The 21,722-nt window shown below is 43.3% G+C and overlaps 1 protein-coding gene across 1 annotated transcript in view; it reads right to left on the reverse strand.

Moving 5' to 3' along the window:
- Positions 1–2,750: 2,750 nt before the first annotated feature.
- The window catches only part of LOC139559598 (myosin heavy chain, fast skeletal muscle-like), a 25,457-nt gene continuing 6,485 nt past the window's right edge, over positions 2,751–21,722 (reverse strand). Inside the window, exons 11-41 of the mRNA XM_071375729.1 lie at positions 21,503–21,606; positions 20,973–21,111; positions 20,628–20,746; positions 20,320–20,469; positions 20,055–20,225; positions 19,524–19,827; positions 19,307–19,371; positions 19,126–19,213; positions 18,892–19,009; positions 18,579–18,702; positions 17,988–18,124; positions 15,346–15,601; positions 14,915–15,157; positions 14,396–14,572; positions 14,152–14,297; positions 13,887–13,977; positions 13,172–13,561; positions 12,924–13,050; positions 12,621–12,739; positions 12,287–12,483; positions 11,979–12,162; positions 11,681–11,846; positions 9,721–9,845; positions 9,078–9,386; positions 8,680–8,883; positions 8,447–8,572; positions 8,123–8,293; positions 7,720–7,824; positions 7,520–7,615; positions 3,179–3,310; positions 2,751–2,868 (exon numbers count right to left, since the gene is read on the reverse strand). Of these exons, the coding sequence (XP_071231830.1) occupies positions 2,848–2,868; positions 3,179–3,310; positions 7,520–7,615; positions 7,720–7,824; positions 8,123–8,293; positions 8,447–8,572; positions 8,680–8,883; positions 9,078–9,386; positions 9,721–9,845; positions 11,681–11,846; positions 11,979–12,162; positions 12,287–12,483; positions 12,621–12,739; positions 12,924–13,050; positions 13,172–13,561; positions 13,887–13,977; positions 14,152–14,297; positions 14,396–14,572; positions 14,915–15,157; positions 15,346–15,601; positions 17,988–18,124; positions 18,579–18,702; positions 18,892–19,009; positions 19,126–19,213; positions 19,307–19,371; positions 19,524–19,827; positions 20,055–20,225; positions 20,320–20,469; positions 20,628–20,746; positions 20,973–21,111; positions 21,503–21,606 (4,904 nt within the window). The 3' untranslated portion in view covers positions 2,751–2,847. The remainder of the gene's footprint in view (positions 2,869–3,178; positions 3,311–7,519; positions 7,616–7,719; positions 7,825–8,122; positions 8,294–8,446; positions 8,573–8,679; positions 8,884–9,077; positions 9,387–9,720; positions 9,846–11,680; positions 11,847–11,978; positions 12,163–12,286; positions 12,484–12,620; positions 12,740–12,923; positions 13,051–13,171; positions 13,562–13,886; positions 13,978–14,151; positions 14,298–14,395; positions 14,573–14,914; positions 15,158–15,345; positions 15,602–17,987; positions 18,125–18,578; positions 18,703–18,891; positions 19,010–19,125; positions 19,214–19,306; positions 19,372–19,523; positions 19,828–20,054; positions 20,226–20,319; positions 20,470–20,627; positions 20,747–20,972; positions 21,112–21,502; positions 21,607–21,722) is intronic.

The following is a 21,722-nucleotide window of genomic DNA, read 5'->3' on the forward strand; positions in this document are numbered from 1 at the left end:
TTTCTTTCATCCCCATCTCTCCCCATTCCTCTTCTGACTCCTCTCTACGACGGAAGTGTGAGCATCCAAGGAAGAGAGAAAATATGTGGTGGATGTCTCCCCCTAGTGGTCGTTTATAATATAATCTTGTTCCAGTCCCATTGGCTGTGAGTGTATCTGTACACTGTCTGTGGTAAACATACCTGTAGTATGAGATGATACTTGAGGACTCTCTGCATGGGGAGATATATCAGTAGATCTCTGAGTAAACTTCCCATTGTTCGCTCTCTTAGAACATAAACGGTTTGAATATGCTGTGATTTATTAATTGGACACTAGAGGGACCAAACACTTCAAATGACCCCGTAAGAGAAATCCTTCAGCAATCACCATTATAGTGTCTTCTTACCTCTAGCTTCAGATACAATCAAAAACAGCAATTGATATCTCAACTTGGCTGCAATAGATTCCATTAATGAGTAAGATACAATTTGAAGGTGGTAAGTATCATTATGGAGGGCAATTGAAGACAACATTAAGTTGTTTACATTGTGTTACAGCAAACTTTAAGGAATCGATGTGTTGGACTGTGTGTAAAACTATTAGATATAATGTAAATGGATGAATATTAATAAATACCTGTCCTTATAGGCGATGTAGATCTGGTAGAGGTTTAAGGTGTTCTTGTTGAGAATGGAGTCTTGCACCTCCACCATGAGACTCTTATGGACTTTCACCTTTCACTTTTTTTCCTACAGCACAGAGGGACCTGACCAGATGTTGCACATTACAACAAGTTTACAACTATTCTCTAACTCGAGTCTACTCCTTAGTGCCAGAGTAGAAATCTAAACCTGGACCAGGTGTTGAAGACACCTGTCGGCCACACTCTGTCTGTGCTCCGACTATCTGTCTCCCTCTCTACATGTGCCACTGTACTGTCAAGACTAATACAAATCTTTTAAAAAATGATTTATTTTTATTTTTTTATAATATGACTCTTGGTCTTCCTTTCCTTTGGCAGTCCTCATAAGAGCCAGTTTCATCATAGCTCTTGATGGTTTCTGTGACAGCACTTGAAGAAACTTTAAAATTCTTGAAATGTTCCGTATTGACTGACCTTAATGTCTTAAAGTAATGTTGGACTGTCGTTTCTCTTTTCTTATTTGAGCTGTTCTTGCCATAATATAGACTTGGTATTTTACCAAAGGGCCATCTTCTGTATCCCACCCCTACCTTGTCACAACACAACTGATTGGCTCAATCGTTTGTGGTGCTTTCGCTGAAAAGCATATTTGAAATCGGACACTTTGGTGGGATTAACAACAAGATTAGATTAACAACATGATTACAACAAGATGACCTTTAAAATGGTATAAGACACATGTATGTCTGAGGGATTTTAATTATGAGATTTCTGTTGTTTGAATTTGGCGCCCTGCACTTTCACTGGCTGTTGTCATATCATATCGGGAATGCAGCAATAAGAAGTTAAAGGTCTTGCTCACATCGGCTACCGAGAGTGTTATTCCCAGAGTTGTTTGCTTTTCTAGTTAGAGCCTAATGTTAGGCAGTGTTGGCACTTTGTTCATTGTTGAACTTCTTATGGCTGCAATCCTGTTAACTTCTTTGATATAGGGGGCAGCATTTTCACTTTTGGATGAATTGCATGCCCATAGTGAACTGCCTCCTACTCTGTCCCAGATACTAATATATGCATATTATTATTACTATTGGATATAAAACACTCTGAAGTTTCTAAAACTGTTTGAATGATGTCTGTGAGTATAACAGAACTCATATGGCAGGCAAACACCTGAGAAAAAAATCCTACAAGGTTGTGGGAAATCTGAGGTTTGTAGGTTTTCAACTCATCGCCCATCGAATACACAGTGGGATATGGGTCAGTTTGCACTTCCTACGGCTTCCACTAGATGTCAACAGTCTGTAGAACCTTGTTTGATGCTTCTAATGTGAAGTGGGGCCGAAGGAGACGGGAATGAGTAAGGTCTATCATGAGCTGACCATGCTCTGAACATGCGCGTTCATATGAGAGGGAGCTCTGTTCCATCGCACTTCTGAAGACAATGTAATTCTCCGGTTGGAACATTATTGAAGATTTATGTTAAAAACATCCTAAAGATTGATTCAATACATCGTTTGACATGTTTCTACTGACTGTTACGGAACTTTTTTGACATTTCAAATGTCATCAATATGCTAATTTTGATTATTTCTCGATTATTATTATTTATTTTTCTTTTAGATCCACATTTGTTATATATGTCGACATCCTCCATCAGTTTACTAAGAACATGAAGCAAACTGATTGGGTGGCTGTTAGAGCCAGTAAAGGGTGCTTTACAATTTATAGTGGAATTAAATTTTAATTTTAATTTTTAAACAACGCCTCTCTTTCTCACCTAGTTATTTTGTTCATGTCAACGTTTTAAATGTACTGTATGTCAATTGTAAAGTTTTTTTCTCAAAAAAATGTCTTTGTTATCTGTCAGACCCCCTGGAAGACTAGCTGTTGCCACTTGGCTAATAAGAATCCCAATCAATCCTAAAGGTCTATGAATTTGATAGTGGTTACATTTCTCCAGCCTCATCCCTCAGCTGTTTACAAAAAACAGGTGAAACCTTAAGTTTGTTGGGGTGACCACATCGTTATTGTTGGAATCCCAGATTGCGCTTTAAATTAAAGTACAATATGTGTATGATATGAAACAGCTGTTCGCTGAGTAATGAGTCCACAGTCACAAAGGAAGTGTATGTAGGCCGACATGTTTTTAATCAAAGCTCATTTTCACCATGAAAATCATATTTTATGCAACACAGGAAAATGATGTAAGACTTTGGTCTTGTTTATTCAGCAACTTCTTTGCCCTGTAAGAAGAAAATAATGGATGAGTATTAATAATGAACATGCAAAATATATGAATATATGTACAGTTAGAAATAATGTAATGGATGACGCATTAAATGCTCAGTGTTAAGCTTTGATTTTCAATTTTGAAGAACCATCTTAGTTTGAATTCATCTATTTTTACCTGAAATGTGCTTCTTATAGATCTTAAATACATTTTAATGTGTGTAAAAGGTCAGTATTGACCTCTGAGAAGACTATATTATAGGTGGTGTTGTTGTGGCCATATCTGAACATGAGTCAGGTGTAGGTTTAGCAGCAGCTCCGTACCTTTCCAGTGTCGCGGGCCTTGGCTCTGAGCTTGTTGACTTGAGACTCAGCGATGTCAGCACGCTCCTCAGCCTCCTCCAGCTCATGCTGAACCTTCCTGAACTTAGACATGTGGCTGTTGGCTTGTTCCTCCTGGGTGAGGAAAAGAGAGGGAGAGTGTAAAATCAGCATTCAAAGTTTGAAGCTTCAGGTAGCAAATGAATATTGTTTTTTTCTTGAGGTATTTTTTGAAAGATATAACATTAGCCATGGAGAACTGCAAAAGTGTTACTGCTGCTATCAACAACATTGCTGTCCTGAACCTAGTTGGTTATCTTTAGCTACCTGCAGATTCATACTACAGCATGTAGCATGGTGGCTAGCTATGACAATCAGTTTGTATTGATAGTAGTATGGGTTGGGATTATGGTTCATTGTTTAGCTAGCTAGCTAGCTAGCTACGTGTCTAAACAAAAGACTCCACTTAACCAGAGGATTACATGACCCATCAAAATTAACCATGTGTGTCTCGGCGTGATTACGGCCATCTATTGTATTTCATGAACACGTGTACATGTCAAGACAATAGTGACCCAACCACTTATCTAGAGGGTGGCTATAGCATTTCTTTCATATGACCCATCAATTTAGACAAGTGCGTCTGGGTAAGCATCATCTACTAATTATAAAATATATTTTATCTGGACACTTTCTATTTTTGATATTGCTATATTGCAAATATACAAGTAACCATTTCACTGTACCATTTACACCTTATGTAACCTGTGCATGTGACACATAAACTCTGATTTTATTTGATATAGTGTGTGTTTACCAGAGACGGTAATGTGAAGATCAACATCACCTGCACCAAAGTCAGATTAGGATATAGGCCAAGAACTAGATAAAGTGTGTTTTTACTACTACTTTCTGCTACTACTTTCACCACTTTTAGTCTTGAAATCTTTGGTTGTTTACTACACTACCTTACTCACTCTGTTTAGCACATGGCCTCACATGTGACTCCTTAAGGAGATGGGCGGGGTTCAGAGGGTGTGAACGATGCTGAATGGGTGTAGACAAAGAGCTCTCCTGTATATGTACCAAAACATTCAAGGGCCATTTTCTCAATAGTTGGGTTACAGGTTAATCACCTTTCAAATCATATTTACTTTCACATTGTTCCTCAACTATTGTATGATATACTACTTGTATCCAATTTTCTAGTCACGGTGACATTGTGGAGTATCTTGTGTAGAAGAATGACAAAAACATCACAATTAAATTCATTTCAATCCCACTTTCTAAAAGTGAAAATAAATCCAAAAGGGGATGAATACTTATGAGAGGAACAGTGTGTGATTCAGGGGTGGTCGCACTACCACTAGACCAGCCCCCAGTACAGTACTACCACTAGACCAGCCCCCAGTACAGTACTACCACTAGACCAGCCCCCAGTACAGTACTACCACTAGACCAGTCCCCAGTACAGTACTACCACTAGACCAGCCCCCAGTACAGTACTACCACTAGACCAGTCCCCAATACAGTACTACCACTAGACCAGCCCCCAGTACAGCACTACCACTAGACCAGCCCCCAGTACAGTACTACCACTAGACCAGCCCCCAGTACAGTACTACCACTAGACCAGCCCCCAATACAGTACTACCACTAGACCAGCCCCCAGTACAGTACTACCACTAGACCAGCCCCCAGTACAGCACTACCACTAGACCAGCCCCCAGTACAGTACTACCACTAGACCAGCCCCCAGTACAGTACTACCACTAGACCAGCCCCCAGTACAGTACTACCACTAGACCAGCCCCCAGTACAGTACTACCACTAGACCAGTCCCCAGTACAGTACTACCACTAGACCAGCCCCCAGTACAGCACTACCACTAGACCAGCCCCCAGTACAGTACTACCACTAGACCAGTCCCCAGTACAGCACTACCACTAGACCAGTCCCCAGTACAGTACTACCACTAGACCAGCCCCCAGTACAGTACTACCACTAGACCAGCCCCCAGTACAGTACTACCACTAGACCAGTCCCCAGTACAGTACTACCACTAGACCAGCCCCCAGTACAGTACTACCACTAGACCAGTCCCCAGTACAGCACTACCACTAGACCAGCCCCCAGTACAGTACTACCACTAGACCAGTCTCCAGTACAGTACTACCACTAGACCAGCCCCCAGTACAGTACTACCACTAGACCAGTCCCCAGTACAGTACTACCACTAGACCAGCCCCCAGTACAGTACTACCACTAGACCAGTCCCCAGTACAGTACTACCACTAGACCAGTCCCCAGTACAGTACTACCACTAGACCAGCCCCCAGTACAGTACTACCACTAGACCAGCCCCCAGTACAGTACTACCACTAGACCAGCCCCCAGTACAGTACTACCACTAGACCAGCCCCCAGTACAGCACTACCACTAGACCAGCCCCCAGTACAGTACTACCACTAGACCAGTCCCCAGTACAGTACTACCACTAGACCAGCCCCCAGTACAGTACTACCACTAGACCAGCCCCCAGTACAGTACTACCACTAGACCAGCCCCCAGTACAGTACTACCACTAGACCAGCCCCCAGTACAGCACTACCACTAGACCAGCCCCCAGTACAGTACTACCACTAGACCAGCCCCCAGTACAGCACTACCACTAGACCAGCCCCCAGTACAGTACTACCACTAGACCAGCCCCCAGTACAGTACTACCACTAGACCAGCCCCCAGTACAGTACTACCACTAGACCAGCCCCCAGTACAGTACTACCACTAGACCAGCCCCCAGTACAGTACTACCACTAGACCAGCCCCCAATACAGTACTACCACTAGACCAGCCCCCAGTACAGTACTACCACTAGACCAGCCCCCAGTACAGTACTACCACTAGACCAGCCCCCAGTACAGTACTACCACTAGACCAGCCCCCAGTACAGTACTACCACTAGACCAGCCCCCAGTACAGTACTACCACTAGACCAGTCCCCAGTACAGTACTACCACTAGACCAGCCCCCAGTACAGTGCTACCACTAGACCAGTCCCCAGTACAGTACTACCACTAGACCAGCCCCCAGTACAGTACTACCACTAGACCAGCCCCCAGTACAGCACTACCACTAGACCAGCCCCCAGTACAGCACTACCACTAGACCAGCCCCCAGTACAGTACTACCACTAGACCAGCCCCCAGTACAGTACTACCACTAGACCAGCCCCCAGTACAGCACTACCACTAGACCAGCCCCCAGTACAGTACTACCACTAGACCAGCCCCCAGTACAGTACTACCACTAGACCAGCCCCCAATACAGTACTACCACTAGACCAGCCCCCAGTACAGTACTACCACTAGACCAGCCCCCAGTACAGCACTACCACTAGACCAGCCCCCAGTACAGTACTACCACTAGACCAGCCCCCAGTACAGTACTACCACTAGACCAGCCCCCAGTACAGTACTACCACTAGACCAGCCCCCAGTACAGTACTACCACTAGACCAGCCCCCAGTACAGTACTACCACTAGACCAGTCCCCAGTCCAGTACTACCACTAGACCAGCCCCCAGTACAGTACTACCACTAGACCAGTCCCCAGTACAGTACTACCACTAGACCAGCCCCCAGTACAGTACTACCACTAGACCAGCCCCCAGTACAGTACTACCACTAGACCAGCCCCCAGTACAGTACTACCACTAGACCAGCCCCCAGTACAGTACTACCACTAGACCAGCCCCCAGTACAGTAATACCACTAGACCAGTCCCCAGTACAGTACTACCACTAGACCAGTCCCCAGTACAGTACTACCACTAGACCAGCCCCCAGTACAGTACTACCACTAGACCAGCCCCCAGTACAGTACTACCACTAGACCAGTCCCCAGTACAGTACTACCACTAGACCAGTCCCCAGTACAGTACTACCACTAGACCAGCCCCCAGTACAGTACTACCACTAGACCAGCCCCCAGTACAGTACTACCACTAGACCAGTCCCCAGTACAGTACTACCACTAGACCAGTCCCCAGTACAGTACTACCACTAGACCAGCCTTCAGTACAGTACTACCACTAGACCAGCCCCCAGTACACTAGACCAGCCCCCAGTACAGCGAATGAATATTCCTTTAAGTTGGTGACACATAGAGATAGGGGGCGCTCAGTGATGTGCATCATTTCTTCAGCAATAACTTGCACTATCAATTGAGTCATTGTTGACTGATGCGCAGTAGTAAAACTTACTTCAACTTTTAATGTCTACTAGGGAAATAATATGTTTTTGAATGTATGCTTTCAAAGTATTTGACAAAGTATGTGACTCACCGCTTCCTCAGCCTGCCTCTTGTATGCCTTGACTTTCATCTGCAGCTTATCTACCAGGTCCTGAAGTCTGGCAACGTTCTTCTTATCCTCCTCGGTCTGTGGGACAAGATCAAAGAATCAATGGCCAATAGTTTTATACGAAAACCTGTCCGTGTTAGTGTCAAGTTTGGGAAGAAGGCACTTTCTGACATCTCTGTTACCTGGTAGGTGAGCTCCTTGACTCGGCGCTCATACTTGCGGACTGCTTTGATCGCGTCTGCACCTCTTCTCTGCTCAGCCTCCACCTCATTCTCAAGCTCACGCACCTTTGTGGAAGACATTAACACAGGAATTTGTTTGAGGTGGTGAAATCAGACGTAACAAATCTTAGTACAACAGAGGTATATTATTCTACTCAGTCAAGGAGGCACAATTGTTGTCTGTACCTATCTACTTTACCAATTGTAATTGAAGGGATCTGTAATGATAACAACAGCTTTTCATTATCTAGGTGGGTTATTGAGAGAAAATCATTACACAATGCTCCTGTGTATTTGCATGATTAAATACATTTCCAGCAATCAGTCTTTCAATCCACCTTAATCCACCCTGCTGTTAACTCACCCTGGACTCCAGTTTCTGGAGCTGCTTCTTGCCTCCCTTCATGGCCAGGTTCTCAGCCTCATCCAGGCGGTGCTGCAGGTCCTTGACTGTGACCTCCAGGTTCTTCTTCATCCTCTCCAGGTGAGAGCTGGTGTCCTGCTCCTTCTTCAGCTCCTCAGCCATCATGGCCGCCTGGAATCGTAGATTGTTTAAATTATGCACCAATTGGCACCAATCATAACGTCCTTCTGAAGACTTTGTTGTGGTGAACCAGCTCAGCTACACAACCATTGGCCCTTGGATACAAATGATGTGAATGTAAATGAATAGATCATAAGGACTCACGTCAGTAATGGCCTTCTTGGCCTTCTCCTCTGCATTCCTGGCCTCCTGGACAATGTCTTCCACCTCTCCCTGCACCTGCACCAGGTCAGACTCCAGCTTCTTCTTAGTATTCAGAAGGCTGGTGTTCTGGAGGAGTTAAAACCATTTTTTTGACTATCAAGAGAACTTTCAGGTCACAAGGCAGAAATGGTATGCCTGGTTGAGTTTCATTAGAAGTGGCTTTTGACCCGTACCTGGGAGTGCAGCAGTCCAACACGCTCGCTGGCGTCTACCAGCTCAGTCTCAGCCACTTTGCGGCCTCTCTCCGCCTGCTCTAGAGCAACTCTCAGCTCCTCGATTTCAGCCGCCATCAGACCGTTCCTGCGCTCCACCATGGCTGCCTGCTCCTTCATATCATCTGCGACGCGAACAGCGTCATCAAGGTGCAATAGGGCATCCTGGGGTTCACAATGACATGGGTTCATTAGGACTTGTGGAAGTAGAGGTGATTGGGTCATTGATATAAATGCTCCTTGGTAAGAATTGCCCAATATCCTTACCTGTCTACAGCATATTAGTAAACGCTATTCAAATTCCTCAGTGCTATTCATTTCTACAGATTCACCAACAAATCTCTCCCCAGTCCCTTTACCTTGAGCTGTCCCTGGACGTTCCTCAGCTGTTTCTGGGCCTCAGCGGCCTGCCTGTTGGAGTGGCTCAGCTGGACCTCCATCTCGTTCAGGTCTCCCTCCATCTTCTTCTTCACCCTCAGGGCATCATTCCTGCTCCTGATCTCAGAGTCCAGGGTGCTCTGCATGGAGTCCATCATCCTCTGGCTGTTCCTCTTGATCTGCTCCATTTCCTCGTCCTTCTCAGCCAGCTTCCTGTCCACCTCACCCTTGATCTGGTTCAGCTCCAGCTGCACACGCAGAATCTTGGATTCCTCGTGCTCCAGTGTTCCCTGGACAAAGAGAAGCAGTCAGGCGAATTGTGTTCAATACATTTGGATGTGTATAACACAAGGAATTAAATATGACTACAATAAACACCAATACAGGGATCGTGGGACTGTAGCTGGAGTTGCCTAGTGTACCACTTTAGTTGTATTGTTTGTATATCGTATTTTACATTTGTGTGACTGTCCTTCTCTATCAGTGTTTTGTTATTTGTTGTGTTTTGTGTTTTGTGTTTTGTGTGGACCCCAGGAAGAGTAGCTGATGCTTTTGGAAAAGCTCATGGGGATCCAAATGATCACATTAACATTGCTTTTCCCATCAAACAGCTGTAGTTTGTACCTCAGCCTCCTCCAGAGCCGTCTGGATCTCAGACTTCTCTGTCTCCACGGTCTTCTTGGCCTTCTCCAGCTCATGGATGCTCTTGCCAGTCTCTCCGATCTGCTCAGTCAGGTCACCGATCTCCTCTGCACACACAAACACAGGAGCAGTTTAGACTTGGGAGATTTTCAGTGGGTGTTGCCAATGCAACAAAGTTGACATTGAATTATAATAATTAATTCATTAATCAGAATAATCATATGATCTTGCAAATCTAACTGCCACGTCTTCAGCAAAATTAGTGCAGTTTACACAGTTTTAAAAACCTAACAATACATTCACAGACTGTGTAACCTCTGGCCCCTACTCCACCACTACCACATATCTACAGTACAACATCCATGTGTACATGAGTGTATAGTGCATATGCTCTCGTGTGTGTGTGTCTGTGCCTCTTTTTGTGTTGCTTCACGGTCCCTGCTGTTTTTTTTGTCTGTTTTTTAAATCTAATTTTACTGCTGCATCGGTTACTTGATGTGGAATAGAGTTCCATGTAGTCATAGTTCTATTTAGTACTGTGCGCCTTCCATAGTCTGTTCTGGACTTGGGGACTGTGAAGAGACCTCTTGTGGCATGTCTTGTGGGGTATGCATGGGTGTCCGAGCTGTGTGTCAGTGGTTCAAACAGACAGCTCGGTGTATTCATGTCAATACCTCTCATAAATACAAGCAGTGATGAAGTCAATCTCTCCTCCACTTTGAGCCAGGAGAGATTGGCATGCATATTATTAATATTAGCTCTCTGTGTGCATCCAAGGGCCAGCAGTTACTGTAGTAGCTGACGTGTATAGTTTGAGTTTCCGCAAACATAGATACAGTAGCTTTACTCAAAGCCAGTGGCATGTCGTTAGTAAAGATTGAAAAAAGTAATGGGCCTGGACAGCTGCCTTGGGGAATTCCTAATTGTACCTGGATTATGTTGGAGAGGCTTCCATTAAAGAACAGCCTATGTGTTCTGTTAGACAGGTACCTCTTTATCCACAATATAGCTATAGGCTATAGGAGTATAAAGCCATAACACAAGTTTTGCCAGCAGCAGACAATGATCGATAATGTCAAAAGCTGCACTGAAGTCTAATAAAACAGCCCCCACAATCTTTTCATCATCAATTTCTCTCAGCCAATCATCAGTAATTTGTGTAAGTGCTGTGCTTGGTGAATGTCCTTCTCTATAAGCATGCTGAAAGTTTGTTGTCAATTTGTTTACAAAAAAATTGCATTGTATTGTCAGCCACAATTTTTTCAAAAAGTTTACTAAGGGTTGGTAACAGGCTGATTGGTCGACTATTTGAGCCAGTTAAGGGGGCTTTACTATTCTTAGGTAGCGGAATTACTTTTGCTTCCCTCCAAGCCTGAGGTCACACACTTTCTAGTAGGCTTAAATTGAATATGTGGCAAATAGGAGTGGCAATATTGTCCTCTATTATTCCTCGATAATTCTCCATCCAATTTGTCAGACCCCGGTGGCTTGTAATTGTTGATAGAGAACAAAAAACCATCACCTCTTCCACACTAACTTTACGGAATTGAAAATTACAGTGCTTGTCTTTCATAATTTGGTCAGATATACATGGATGTGTAGAGTCAGCATTTGTTGCTGACATGTTATGTCTAAGTTTGCTAATCTTGCTAATGAAAAAAATAATTCAAGTAGTTGGCATAAATCTTTGGATTGTTCAAGTCCAAATAATAAAGTAAGTATAATACTGTTTTAAAATGGTCTTGATGATTCCCTCCATTTTCAAAACACTAGTCAAACATGAGCCCAAAAGAAATGCTGTCAAATTCTCAGGTCTGGCAAATCTAAATGCCCCCACTTCTTTGGGTTGTTCAAAGGGATACCAATTATAAGTTGAAAAAAATTGAAATGGTAATTACACTAGTTAAACATGAGCTCAATAAAACTGCTGTCAAATGCTCACGTTGCAGGTTCTTGTTCTCTCTCTTCAGAGTCTCCAGATGATCCAGAGTCTCCTCGTAGGAGTTCTTCATCTTGAAGAGTTCAGTGCTCATAGAGCGAACCTCCTTCTGAGCTCCTTCCAGCTCAGCCTGACCCTCCTCATACTTCTGCTTCCACTCTGCCAGAACCTGGGGAATCAATGGGATTTTTATTAGGTCTTGATGAAGAGTTTGGAATCAGAAATATGCTACAATTATGCTACAATAGATCATGTAGCAGACAGAAAATATCACTCTAGGTTGAGGATAATTCATTTTCACCTTGTCAAAGTTCCTCTGCTTCTTGTCGAGGTTGGCGGCCATTGCGTTGGCTCGCTCAACGTCAATCATGAGGTCCTCCACCTCTCCCTGCAGCCTCTGCTTGGTCTTCTCCAGGGAGGCGCACTTGGAGTTGGTCGCCTCAATGGTCTCCTCAGCGTCCTGCAGACGCTGGGCCAGCTTCTTCCTTTTGGACAACAGAGTGTGTACAAATGTTAAAATACATAGCAAAATAATAACTTCTTAGAGCCCCCTACTGCCATCACCATCCACACCGTATATTTGAGTTTTTGCTGTTCCGTGCAACTCACTTGGCCTCCTCCAGCTCCTCTGTGCGCTGGATAGCATCAGTTTCATACTTAGTCCTCCACTGAGCCACCTCACTGTTTGCCTTGGACATGCCGCGTTGCAGCTCAGCCTTGGCCTCCTGCTCCTCCTCAAACTGCTCCCTCAGGAGGTCACAGTCATGGCGGGCAGACTGGACACTGTGGGCCAGTGCATTTTTAGCCTTTGCGAGAGAAAAAAGTGAAAGACAAAGAGAGATCAGAGAGATAGTTAAACAAATTACAGTAAAAGTCTCAGAGGGTGGCGTAGTCACTGTCTATATGAAGATCTAAACTCTGGAGTCCGTTTTGAGTCCCTTACCTTGACCTCCTCCTCAATCTGCCTCTTCAGCTCCTCCACCTGCTGGGTGAAGGCCTGTTTGCCTCTGGTCAGCTGAGACACCAGGGCTTCCTTCTCCTCCAGCTGGCGGCCAAACTCACCTGCAGGGACAGAGGGACATCTTGTTAATTGGGTCTCTGTTCTCTAAGATTGAAAATTGATTTTAAGGTATCATAGGGCAATGTTAAGTGTGAAACTGTGGACTATACTATGTGAATACAGCCCCCAATATATGTGTTTAATTGAAGAAATAATTGGATTGTTGTTCATTGTTGATGATGGTACCATTTTCTGTCAGGAGTCTGGCCCTCTGTCCACCGATGTCGTTGATCTGGCGAACATTCTCCTCATTCTTAGTCTTGAGCTCACTCAGCTGGTCCTCAAGAGTACGGCACATCTTCTCCAGATTGCCCTGTTTGTGAAACATGTTCCATCATTACTGTATATATGGGACTTCTGTCAACTTCAGTTCACTTGAATGGTAATGTAGTTGACCCTCCTCAACACTGCTTGATCAAAACATCACTACTCACCTTAGACTTGGCGACGGCCTCCATGTTGCTGGAGAGGTCATCAATCTCCATCTTGTACTCACTCTTCTCCTTCTCCAGCTTCTGCTTGACGCGCTGCAGGTTGTCGATCTGCTCCCCGAGCTCAGCCACACTGTCGGCCTGCTTCTTGCGCAGAGCGGCGGCTGTGGACTCATGCTGCAAGGTGGACTCTTCAAGATCACGACGCAGCTTCTGGAACTCAGCCTCACGCTTCTTGTTCATCTCAATCTGAACAGAAGTGGCACCTCCGGCCTCCTCCAGCCTCTCGCTGATCTCCTCAAGTTCCCTGGAGAGATCGGCCCTCTGCTTCTCAACCTTGGCCCTGGCAGCACGCTCAGCTTCAATTTCCTCCTCCAGCTCCTCAATACGTGCCTAGAACAGTGGGCAGGAGCACGGTTGATGAATACTACAATACATAAAACAATAATAGTATACATTTTTGAAACAACTGAACCAAATAAATAATAAACAAATTAATAAGAATTTATATATTTTTCATAAATGTGTTCACACAAAGCCAGTTACACAAATATATTAAGTAGATAGTGTCCCATGCGGGAACCAAAACTACAACGGTAAGAAGCACCATCTTGCAACCTTCAAGCCACCAGGAGAAATGTGTGCTACCAGAATATTTTGGGGGGAAATGTTTCAGGTGTGTCGTTTCCTGCACTGGAGCTGAGGTCCTGTACTGTACCTGGAGTTCCTTGATCTTCTTCTGTAGCTGAGCTCCCAGAGACTGCTCATCCTCAATCTTACTGAGGAGCTGGGATGTCTCAAACTCCTTCCTAAGAAACACAAACACGTCGATTTTCTAAGACGTTTTGGGTTCAATAGTGTGAAGAGAGAGTATTGTACGAATCACATGCAAATGTTAATTCATAATTACAAGAATTAAACAAGAACAACCGTTGTTTTGCTCAATATTGCAGGTAAAACTGTAGTAATTTATTTGTGTTTACTTCTTGATTTTCTCATCAGACTGCTGCTTGTCATTCTCCAGGTCCATTAAGGACTCCTGGGCCAGTTTCAGATCTCCCTCCAGCTTTCTCTTTGCTCTCTCAAGGTCCATACGGAGCTTCTTCTCTTGCTCCAGAGAACCCTCAAGCTACAACATTAAAATAGACATGTATTGTTCAAATCTAAACAACTGAAGACAATAACATCTTACATACTATCAAGGCCAAAATGTCAAACTCCACTCACGTCGTCCACTTGCTGTTCCAGCTTGGTCTTGGCCTTGGTCAGAGTGTTGACTTTGTCCTCCTCTGACTGCAGGTCGTCCAGTGTCTGCTGGTGGGCCTCTTGGAGGGCTTTCTTCTCCTTGGTCAACTTGGCAACACTCTCATCCAAAGACGCCATCTCCTCTGTCAGGTTTTTAACCTGAAAATGGCCACCACGTAATTAGCCTTTTGCCACTTCACATAAAGGGGAGATTTAGTGTCATATGTATTGCATTCATTTAAGTCAGATTAGAAATGTGTCAACAAGTACTGTTCTATAGATTCAACACTAGGTGGCAGTGTACTTCATGCCAGTGTACTGAATGGAAGTCATAAACAAGTAGGAGCTGAACATACAATGAATGATGGGAGTACCACTATTCCACTATTTTGTGTCTTCATTTTTCCACCACCCACAATACATCTGGAATTCCATTTCTGTTGAGATATGTTTTGAGTTGATTATGGTTTGGGTTAGACTGTCTATTGTAAGACACAATACCTTATTTTCAGTGGCGTGCTTCTCCTTCTCCACTTTGGCCAGGGTGAGCTCCAGGTCATCAATGTCCTTCTTCAGCTCAGAGCACTCATCCTCCAGCTTCCTCTTCTTGGCAGTCAACTCAGCATTCATCTCTTCCTCATCCTCCAGCCTCTCAGCCGTCTCTTTGAGTTTGGCCTCCAGCTGGATCTTGCTCTTGATGAGCCCCTCACACCTTTCCTCAGAATCGTTCAGATTCTCTGATTCCTGATTTCAGAACAGGAGAAAAATTTGAGGACTCATGTTGTTTATCAAAATATAGACTTGATTTAGTCATAGAGGTCAGAGCAAATCAACATTCATGAAATATATATTTAACATGGGCAATAAAAAAATGGTGCTCATTTGTGTATGTGTATGAAAATATGATCTTATGAGGATCATTTCTCACTCACAGATGCAACTTGGAGTGACAGGTCGTTCTTCTCTTGCAGAATGGACACCATCTTCTCCTCCAACTCCTTCTTCTTGGCAAGAGCCTTGGCCAGGTCTGTCTTCATCTTGTCGAAGTTCTCCTTCATGTTGGCCAGCTCCTTCTCAGTCTCAGCGCTCTTCAGCAGGGGCTTGATCTTGAAGTACACCTTCATCCATGGCCAGGTTTTCACATTCATGAATGAACGGATGTTGTACTGGATGGTGAAGATGGCATCTCTGGTCAACAGAAAGGATAGAGTGGCATGGTGAGTGACAAGGCCCAGTGCAGTCAAAAACATGATTGTCCTGTGTTTTATATATATTTCCACACTATGAGTTTGGAATAATACTGTGAAATTGTGAAGATTATGATAATCCCCTTTCAAGTGTAAGCTTTGTTTGAAAAGATTGCCTGAAATTGGTGGGATGTAAACTAGTTTATAGACCAATAAGAAAGAGCTTTCCAAACCCCTCTGCCAATAACAGATAGTTTTCAATTTTCATCTCCCCACTAAGACCACTCCCAGACAGTCAAAGATAAATTCTTGCTTGAGAAATTGCTCTTTGCTAAGAAGCTATTTTTGTTTGTTTTCAATTAAAATCTTCGTAAGGTCCTTAATTGTTACCCATAAATTAATTGATATTGAGACAAAAACAGTTGCATTGGACCTTTGAAGCTACATTCAGGGATACAAGGACTTACAGCTTAGCTCATGAGACATTTTATATCATTTAAGAATGAATGAGTAAATCCTTTTATTTATTTATTTATTGTCCTATCACGACTAAACAGTCCCCAACCCTATATCCTAGACACCCAGCTGAGCGACCCACACACTAAGGAGAAGTCTTTATCTGTTTTATAGGCCTACTGCAAGTAACCTACCCATAGCTGAGACAGAAAGACAGACAAAAGACAGACAAAAGCAGCACTGCCCCATCAGGAGTCTGAGCCTGCCTGGCAGTGTTGGTCCAACAAAGCCAAAGCCCCCGAATGGTGAGCATAATATACAAGGAATTTTTCAAAGCTGCTAATGAGAACCTTGACGACCTCGTACCTAGCCGGTAGGGATTCCGGTGGGGCGACCCCACCCAGGCAGTGGCAGTGCTGGCAACATTAGCAGCAGTAACCCATGGGGAAGGGATCACACTCGGACAATCTGAGAAGGGGCATATTATTATGGCCCTGGCGGGACAAAATAATCGAATAGTCTGACTGCATCGAGGTGCTTGGTTAAATGGTCACAGCAGGGGACCTGTGTGTGTGTGGGGATAGGGGTGTATCCGAGCTCCATCAGCTAGGACTAGACGTTATTTAATCAAATCTCCCCATTCTTGCCCAATTTGGAATGCTTTCTCAAACCGCTACTACAGTATATGCTCTCAACCAGCTTCATGAGCTTCACTTCTCAGAAAGTATTAAATTGTCAAGAGGAGGAAAACAAGGTTGTCCATAATCGGCATATTTATTATGGCCATGAAAATATTAGCTATTAAAATCAGATGGAACAAAAATCCAGGGCTAAAAAGGTGTCATTGTACGCTGATAATTCGTGTTTTCTTTTAATATAACAATTTGGATGAGGATACATCATTTTTCTAACCTCTCTGGGTATTGGATCTACACATTAACGTGTAGTTTACCAATAAAAAGGTCAGACGTTGAAGTGGACATACTAGGTATTTATATCATGCAAGAAATAAATTGTCTCACGATAACTCATTTGAATAGAAATTAGATACTATTTTGCTACTATGGAAAGGACAACACCTCTTTTTTTGTGGAAAAATCACCCTGATTAACTCTTTAGTCATATCCCAACTTACCTATTTGTGTTTGGCCCTGCCAACAACTTTTTTTTTTAATTATATGAGCAAAAAATTTTCAATTGTATTTGGAAAGACAAGCCAGACAAAATTAAACGAGCTTATTTATATAATAAATATGAATTCAGAGGGCTGAAATTATTAAATATTAAAGCATTAGAGCATTGTTTTTGGTCGCAGGTTCAGGAGTGGCTGAAAATGTGCAACATTTACTTGGCGCTAACTCTGCAAATAGCACTGCTGGGAGATTTAAAAAAGTCATAGTCAATCGATCAATAATATAATAATACTCTTATCATCTCTAATTTACAATCTGTAGAAACTATGAGAAGAGAAAGGTTCAGGACTATGTGAAACTTCACACCACAGTTGAAAAATATATGGCTAACAGAACTCCAATGAGAGGAGGGATGCTAGGGTTAGGGGAAAAGAATAAAGAAGCTAAATATATATATATATATATTTAAAAATATATATTTATATATTATATATGGGGGATTGGAAATGATGTAGACAATTACACTGATGGAAGCCACAATCTATCCGCAATATTAAAGCTGATTAAAGCTTTAACCCCCCACTCCCCCAAAAAATACAAAATAATGAATGGGTAAATATCACCAATATAAATGACAACTGAACAGCTTTGCCAAATCCCAAACTGCAGTGCTAATAGAACATTATAAGACCTACTTTCTCATTCTGATCAACTCACAGCATATACATTATGTGATCATCATGCATTACATACAGCAGGTCCACAGAAAGCTTTGCCAAGATGTCTACTCTTCCTCACCTCCTCTCCATCATCTTGGTGAACTCTTTTCTCATGAGGAATCCACGGCTGAGAGCCTGCACCATGCCGATCAGAACAGCCAGCTTCTCATCTCTCATCTCCTCCAGGACACCCAGCAGACCGGCTTTGAAGAACACCTGAGACACAGGTAAACATGGCCGTTAGAACCACAGTCAGATGGTGACAGATAGAAAGGGTTGGATCAAAACAGGGGAACAACACCTCTAGATTCATTTGAACATAAACATTGCAATGCTAACAAACAAACCATGGGATAGCTTGTTTGAAAGTTGGAAGTTCTTGCAGAGTTGTAGATGAATAATGTACACAGATACAGATAACTGAAGCCATACCACTCTAACACAATGCACATGATAATGAGTTGAGTTTCTATACTTGTATGAATTTGAAGAAAATAATGGTACAATGTTTTTCCATCTTTTGAAGAAAGAAACAAAGGATGGATAACCAACTGGTGAGATGTTTCTGTTATATACATTGACACGCCGGTGCGTCAAACGACTCCAGGAGTTTAAATTATCATTGAAGTTGTGTTTGGATGTCAGCTTTAGCAGGGGGTATTTGACTGACCTTGGTGTGTCCAAACTTGTAATCGTCGTGATTTATATCAATGGACCCAAGCAGCTTCTCAGAAGCCTTCTTGTTGTCCATGAACTGGCCCTCGGGGATGACACTGGCATTCAGTACTTTGTACCTGAATGAGGAGACAGTTTTAACATATGTCAAGTTGTAATAGGTTGGTTATATTACATAAAAGCTAAGCCTATTCTGATGCTGGGAAAACCCTTGGAGCAGATCTTTCTGTGGTTGTGTGTGTGTTGTAAGTTGTGTGTGTTGTGTGTGTGTGTGTGTTGTGTGTGCATTTGTGTGTACGTGAGTGTACCTCTGCTTGAAGTCAGCATAGATGATTCTGCTGGGGAAGCCCTTTCTGCAGATCCTGATCCCCTCCAGAACACCATTACACCTGAGCTGGTGGATAACCAGGAAGTTCTCCATCAGACCTGGAAAAACAAACCAAGTCTCTTTAATACTTATTAACAGATTAAAGGATTGGGCTTGTTAAGGTTACTCATACTCTATAGATAAGATGTAATATTCAAGTCAATATTTCTTGTACCTGGAGTCTTTGACTCGTTGGGGATCAGGCAGCGTACAAAGTGAGGATGAGTGCTCCTCAAATTGGTCATCAGCTTTTGTAAGTTCTCCTGGAAGAGGGTTACAAACCATGTTCTCAGAAATCATTTATGATAATCAATGCACCTTTTGGAGGACTGAATATAGACATTTCAATAGCTCACCCTGAACTGGGAGGACACAGTCTGCATGGAACCACCCTTCTTCTTGCCTCCTTTCTTGGTTGTATCTGTTCAAATGTGGATAAGTAAAAGATAATTAGAAATGACAGAATCAAATGCAAATACTGCCAATGAGAATGTGTAAAAAAACACCTCTTGACTTTAAAAACAATACGGTTCTGAGTTGTAACAAGTGCATTTGTTGTGATGCTAGTCTTACCCTCAGGTGGTGCAGCAGGGTACAGGGTAGCCATCAGTTTGACTGAGGACTTCCCGTACATCAGAAGAACTGATTCGTTCAGGGGGTCCTTGTTCTTCTCCAGCCAGCCAGTGATGTTGTAGTCCACAACACCGGCATAGTGCACCAGGGAGAAGTGGGCCTCTGCCTTGCCTTTGGCTGGCTTGGGCTTCTCATATGCCTTGGTTTTGCCAAGATGCTGGTCGTTCAGCTTGTTCTTGAAGGTAGTGTCTGAAGCCTTGGGGAACATGCACTCCTCTTCAAGGATGGAGAAGATGCCCAATGGCTTTACAAAAAGAGATGGATATCAAATTAGTGATTTTACATTTAGGATCACATTTATTCCTTTAGCAAACATCATTTTATAGGATTACATTCATTTAGGGGGACATGATAGGAAACATACTGAGTTCTCAACAGTCAGATATGTTGTACTATTATTCTAATATCTATCAATGTGCTCCCTATGAGCTTTGCTGTTGCATCCCATTATAATCCTTACAGACAACTGACCTTCTCAATAAGCTCAATGCAGGCAGCCAAGTCCATGCCGAAGTCAATGAAGGCCCAGACGATTCCCTCCTTCTTGTACTCCTCTTGTTCCAGGACGAACATGGTGTGGTTGAAAAACTGTTGCAGTTTCTCATTGGTGAAGTTGATGCACAGCTGCTCCATGCTGTTGTACTGTTGATGGAATTTCAGAAGGGATCATTTCATCATCATACAAGGCTGTAATCCTCAATCACAACTAATTGTCTTGTTCTGGTCTCATACTCACATCAAAGATCTCAAACCCGGCAATATCGAGCACACCGATATAGAACTGCCTTGGATTCTTTGTGTCCAACATCTCGTTGATACGGATGACCATCCACAAGAACATCCTCTCGTAGATGGACTTGGCCAAAGCCATGACTGCATTATAAACCTGCAAAGATAATACCTCAAATTAATACATGAGATACTGACCATGTCCAGTGATAATGTTGGGAAAAACAACATAAGTATTTTTAAAAAGCAATGCAATTGTCCCCAAAATAATTCAAGTAGTAAGAAAATGTTTGATGCTGTGTTTAACCGCCCTACCTGAGGCACAGTCTGTCCCTTGGTCACGTACTCGTTGCCGACCTTCACTCTGGGGTAGCACAGACACTTCAACAACTCAGCTGAGTTCAGGCCCAGCAGGTAGCCGATTTTATCAGCCACTGGAGAGAAAACCAACAACGGATCGCTTGTTTCTGATGTCACACTGACAATATTGTTTGGTCAACTCTTTTGATTTTAACCCACGTATATTATTTAAAATAATTTCTGTTTTTTTTTAGTTTGTATCTCCTGCCTGACTTTCATGCGGCACTGTCTGTCTTACGTGCTTGGGACTGGGAAAGGGACTAATGCTTTCCATATTTTATATCTATGAGTGGGACTTACCCTCTGTGCCGTCTGGCTCGGCCTGCTCCTCACGCTGCTTCTGCTTGAATTTCAAGTTGCCGTGGTGCATTACAGCTCCTGTCAGCTTGTAGATGGCCATTTTCTCATCGTTAGAGAAGCCCAGGATTGTAATGGCATCCTGGTATTAAAGAGGAAGTACAACAGTGAAGAACTGAACGGTAGTTTACTCAGTTACAGTTCTGTGTTCAGTCCAGAACAAATGGGATGGATAGAATTAACTGGCTTCTCTGTTCCACATGATTGCTCTTGGCCAACACACTAGTATATGACAGCACAACATGAGTTTTACACAGTTCCACAGGGCGCTTAGAGGCAGTCTCTTGTGGAAGTCTTACAGGTATGTGCCTCAAGGTGAAGTGTGAAGGCATGACGAGTGGCCTTGAAGCACATGCCTAACTAACACAAGGTGCCCAGCTGCTATCAAGCTGGATTTGCGCAATGCATTCAGTGTGTATTGTGGTCCTACCCATTCCATATCTAGAGTTTGGTTCACACTTTGTATCACTCACATCGGTGGCATCCAGCTCGACCTTGTCGTCGATGCTGGCCACGCTGATCTGACCCTGGCTGATCATGGGGAAGTCGTAAGGGTTGGTGGTGATGAGCGTCATTTCTGTGGACAACAGAGAATGGCTTGTCAGTTAAATCTCTTAGAATTCTGCTGTCCTACCTTTACAGTATCTCTCCCTCCTTTACTCAACAGATGGACTCAAGGATAAATGCAGTATA

This window comes from Salvelinus alpinus, chromosome 30 (genome assembly GCF_045679555.1).
Source record: "Salvelinus alpinus chromosome 30, SLU_Salpinus.1, whole genome shotgun sequence".
Taxonomy (NCBI): domain Eukaryota; kingdom Metazoa; phylum Chordata; class Actinopteri; order Salmoniformes; family Salmonidae; genus Salvelinus; species Salvelinus alpinus.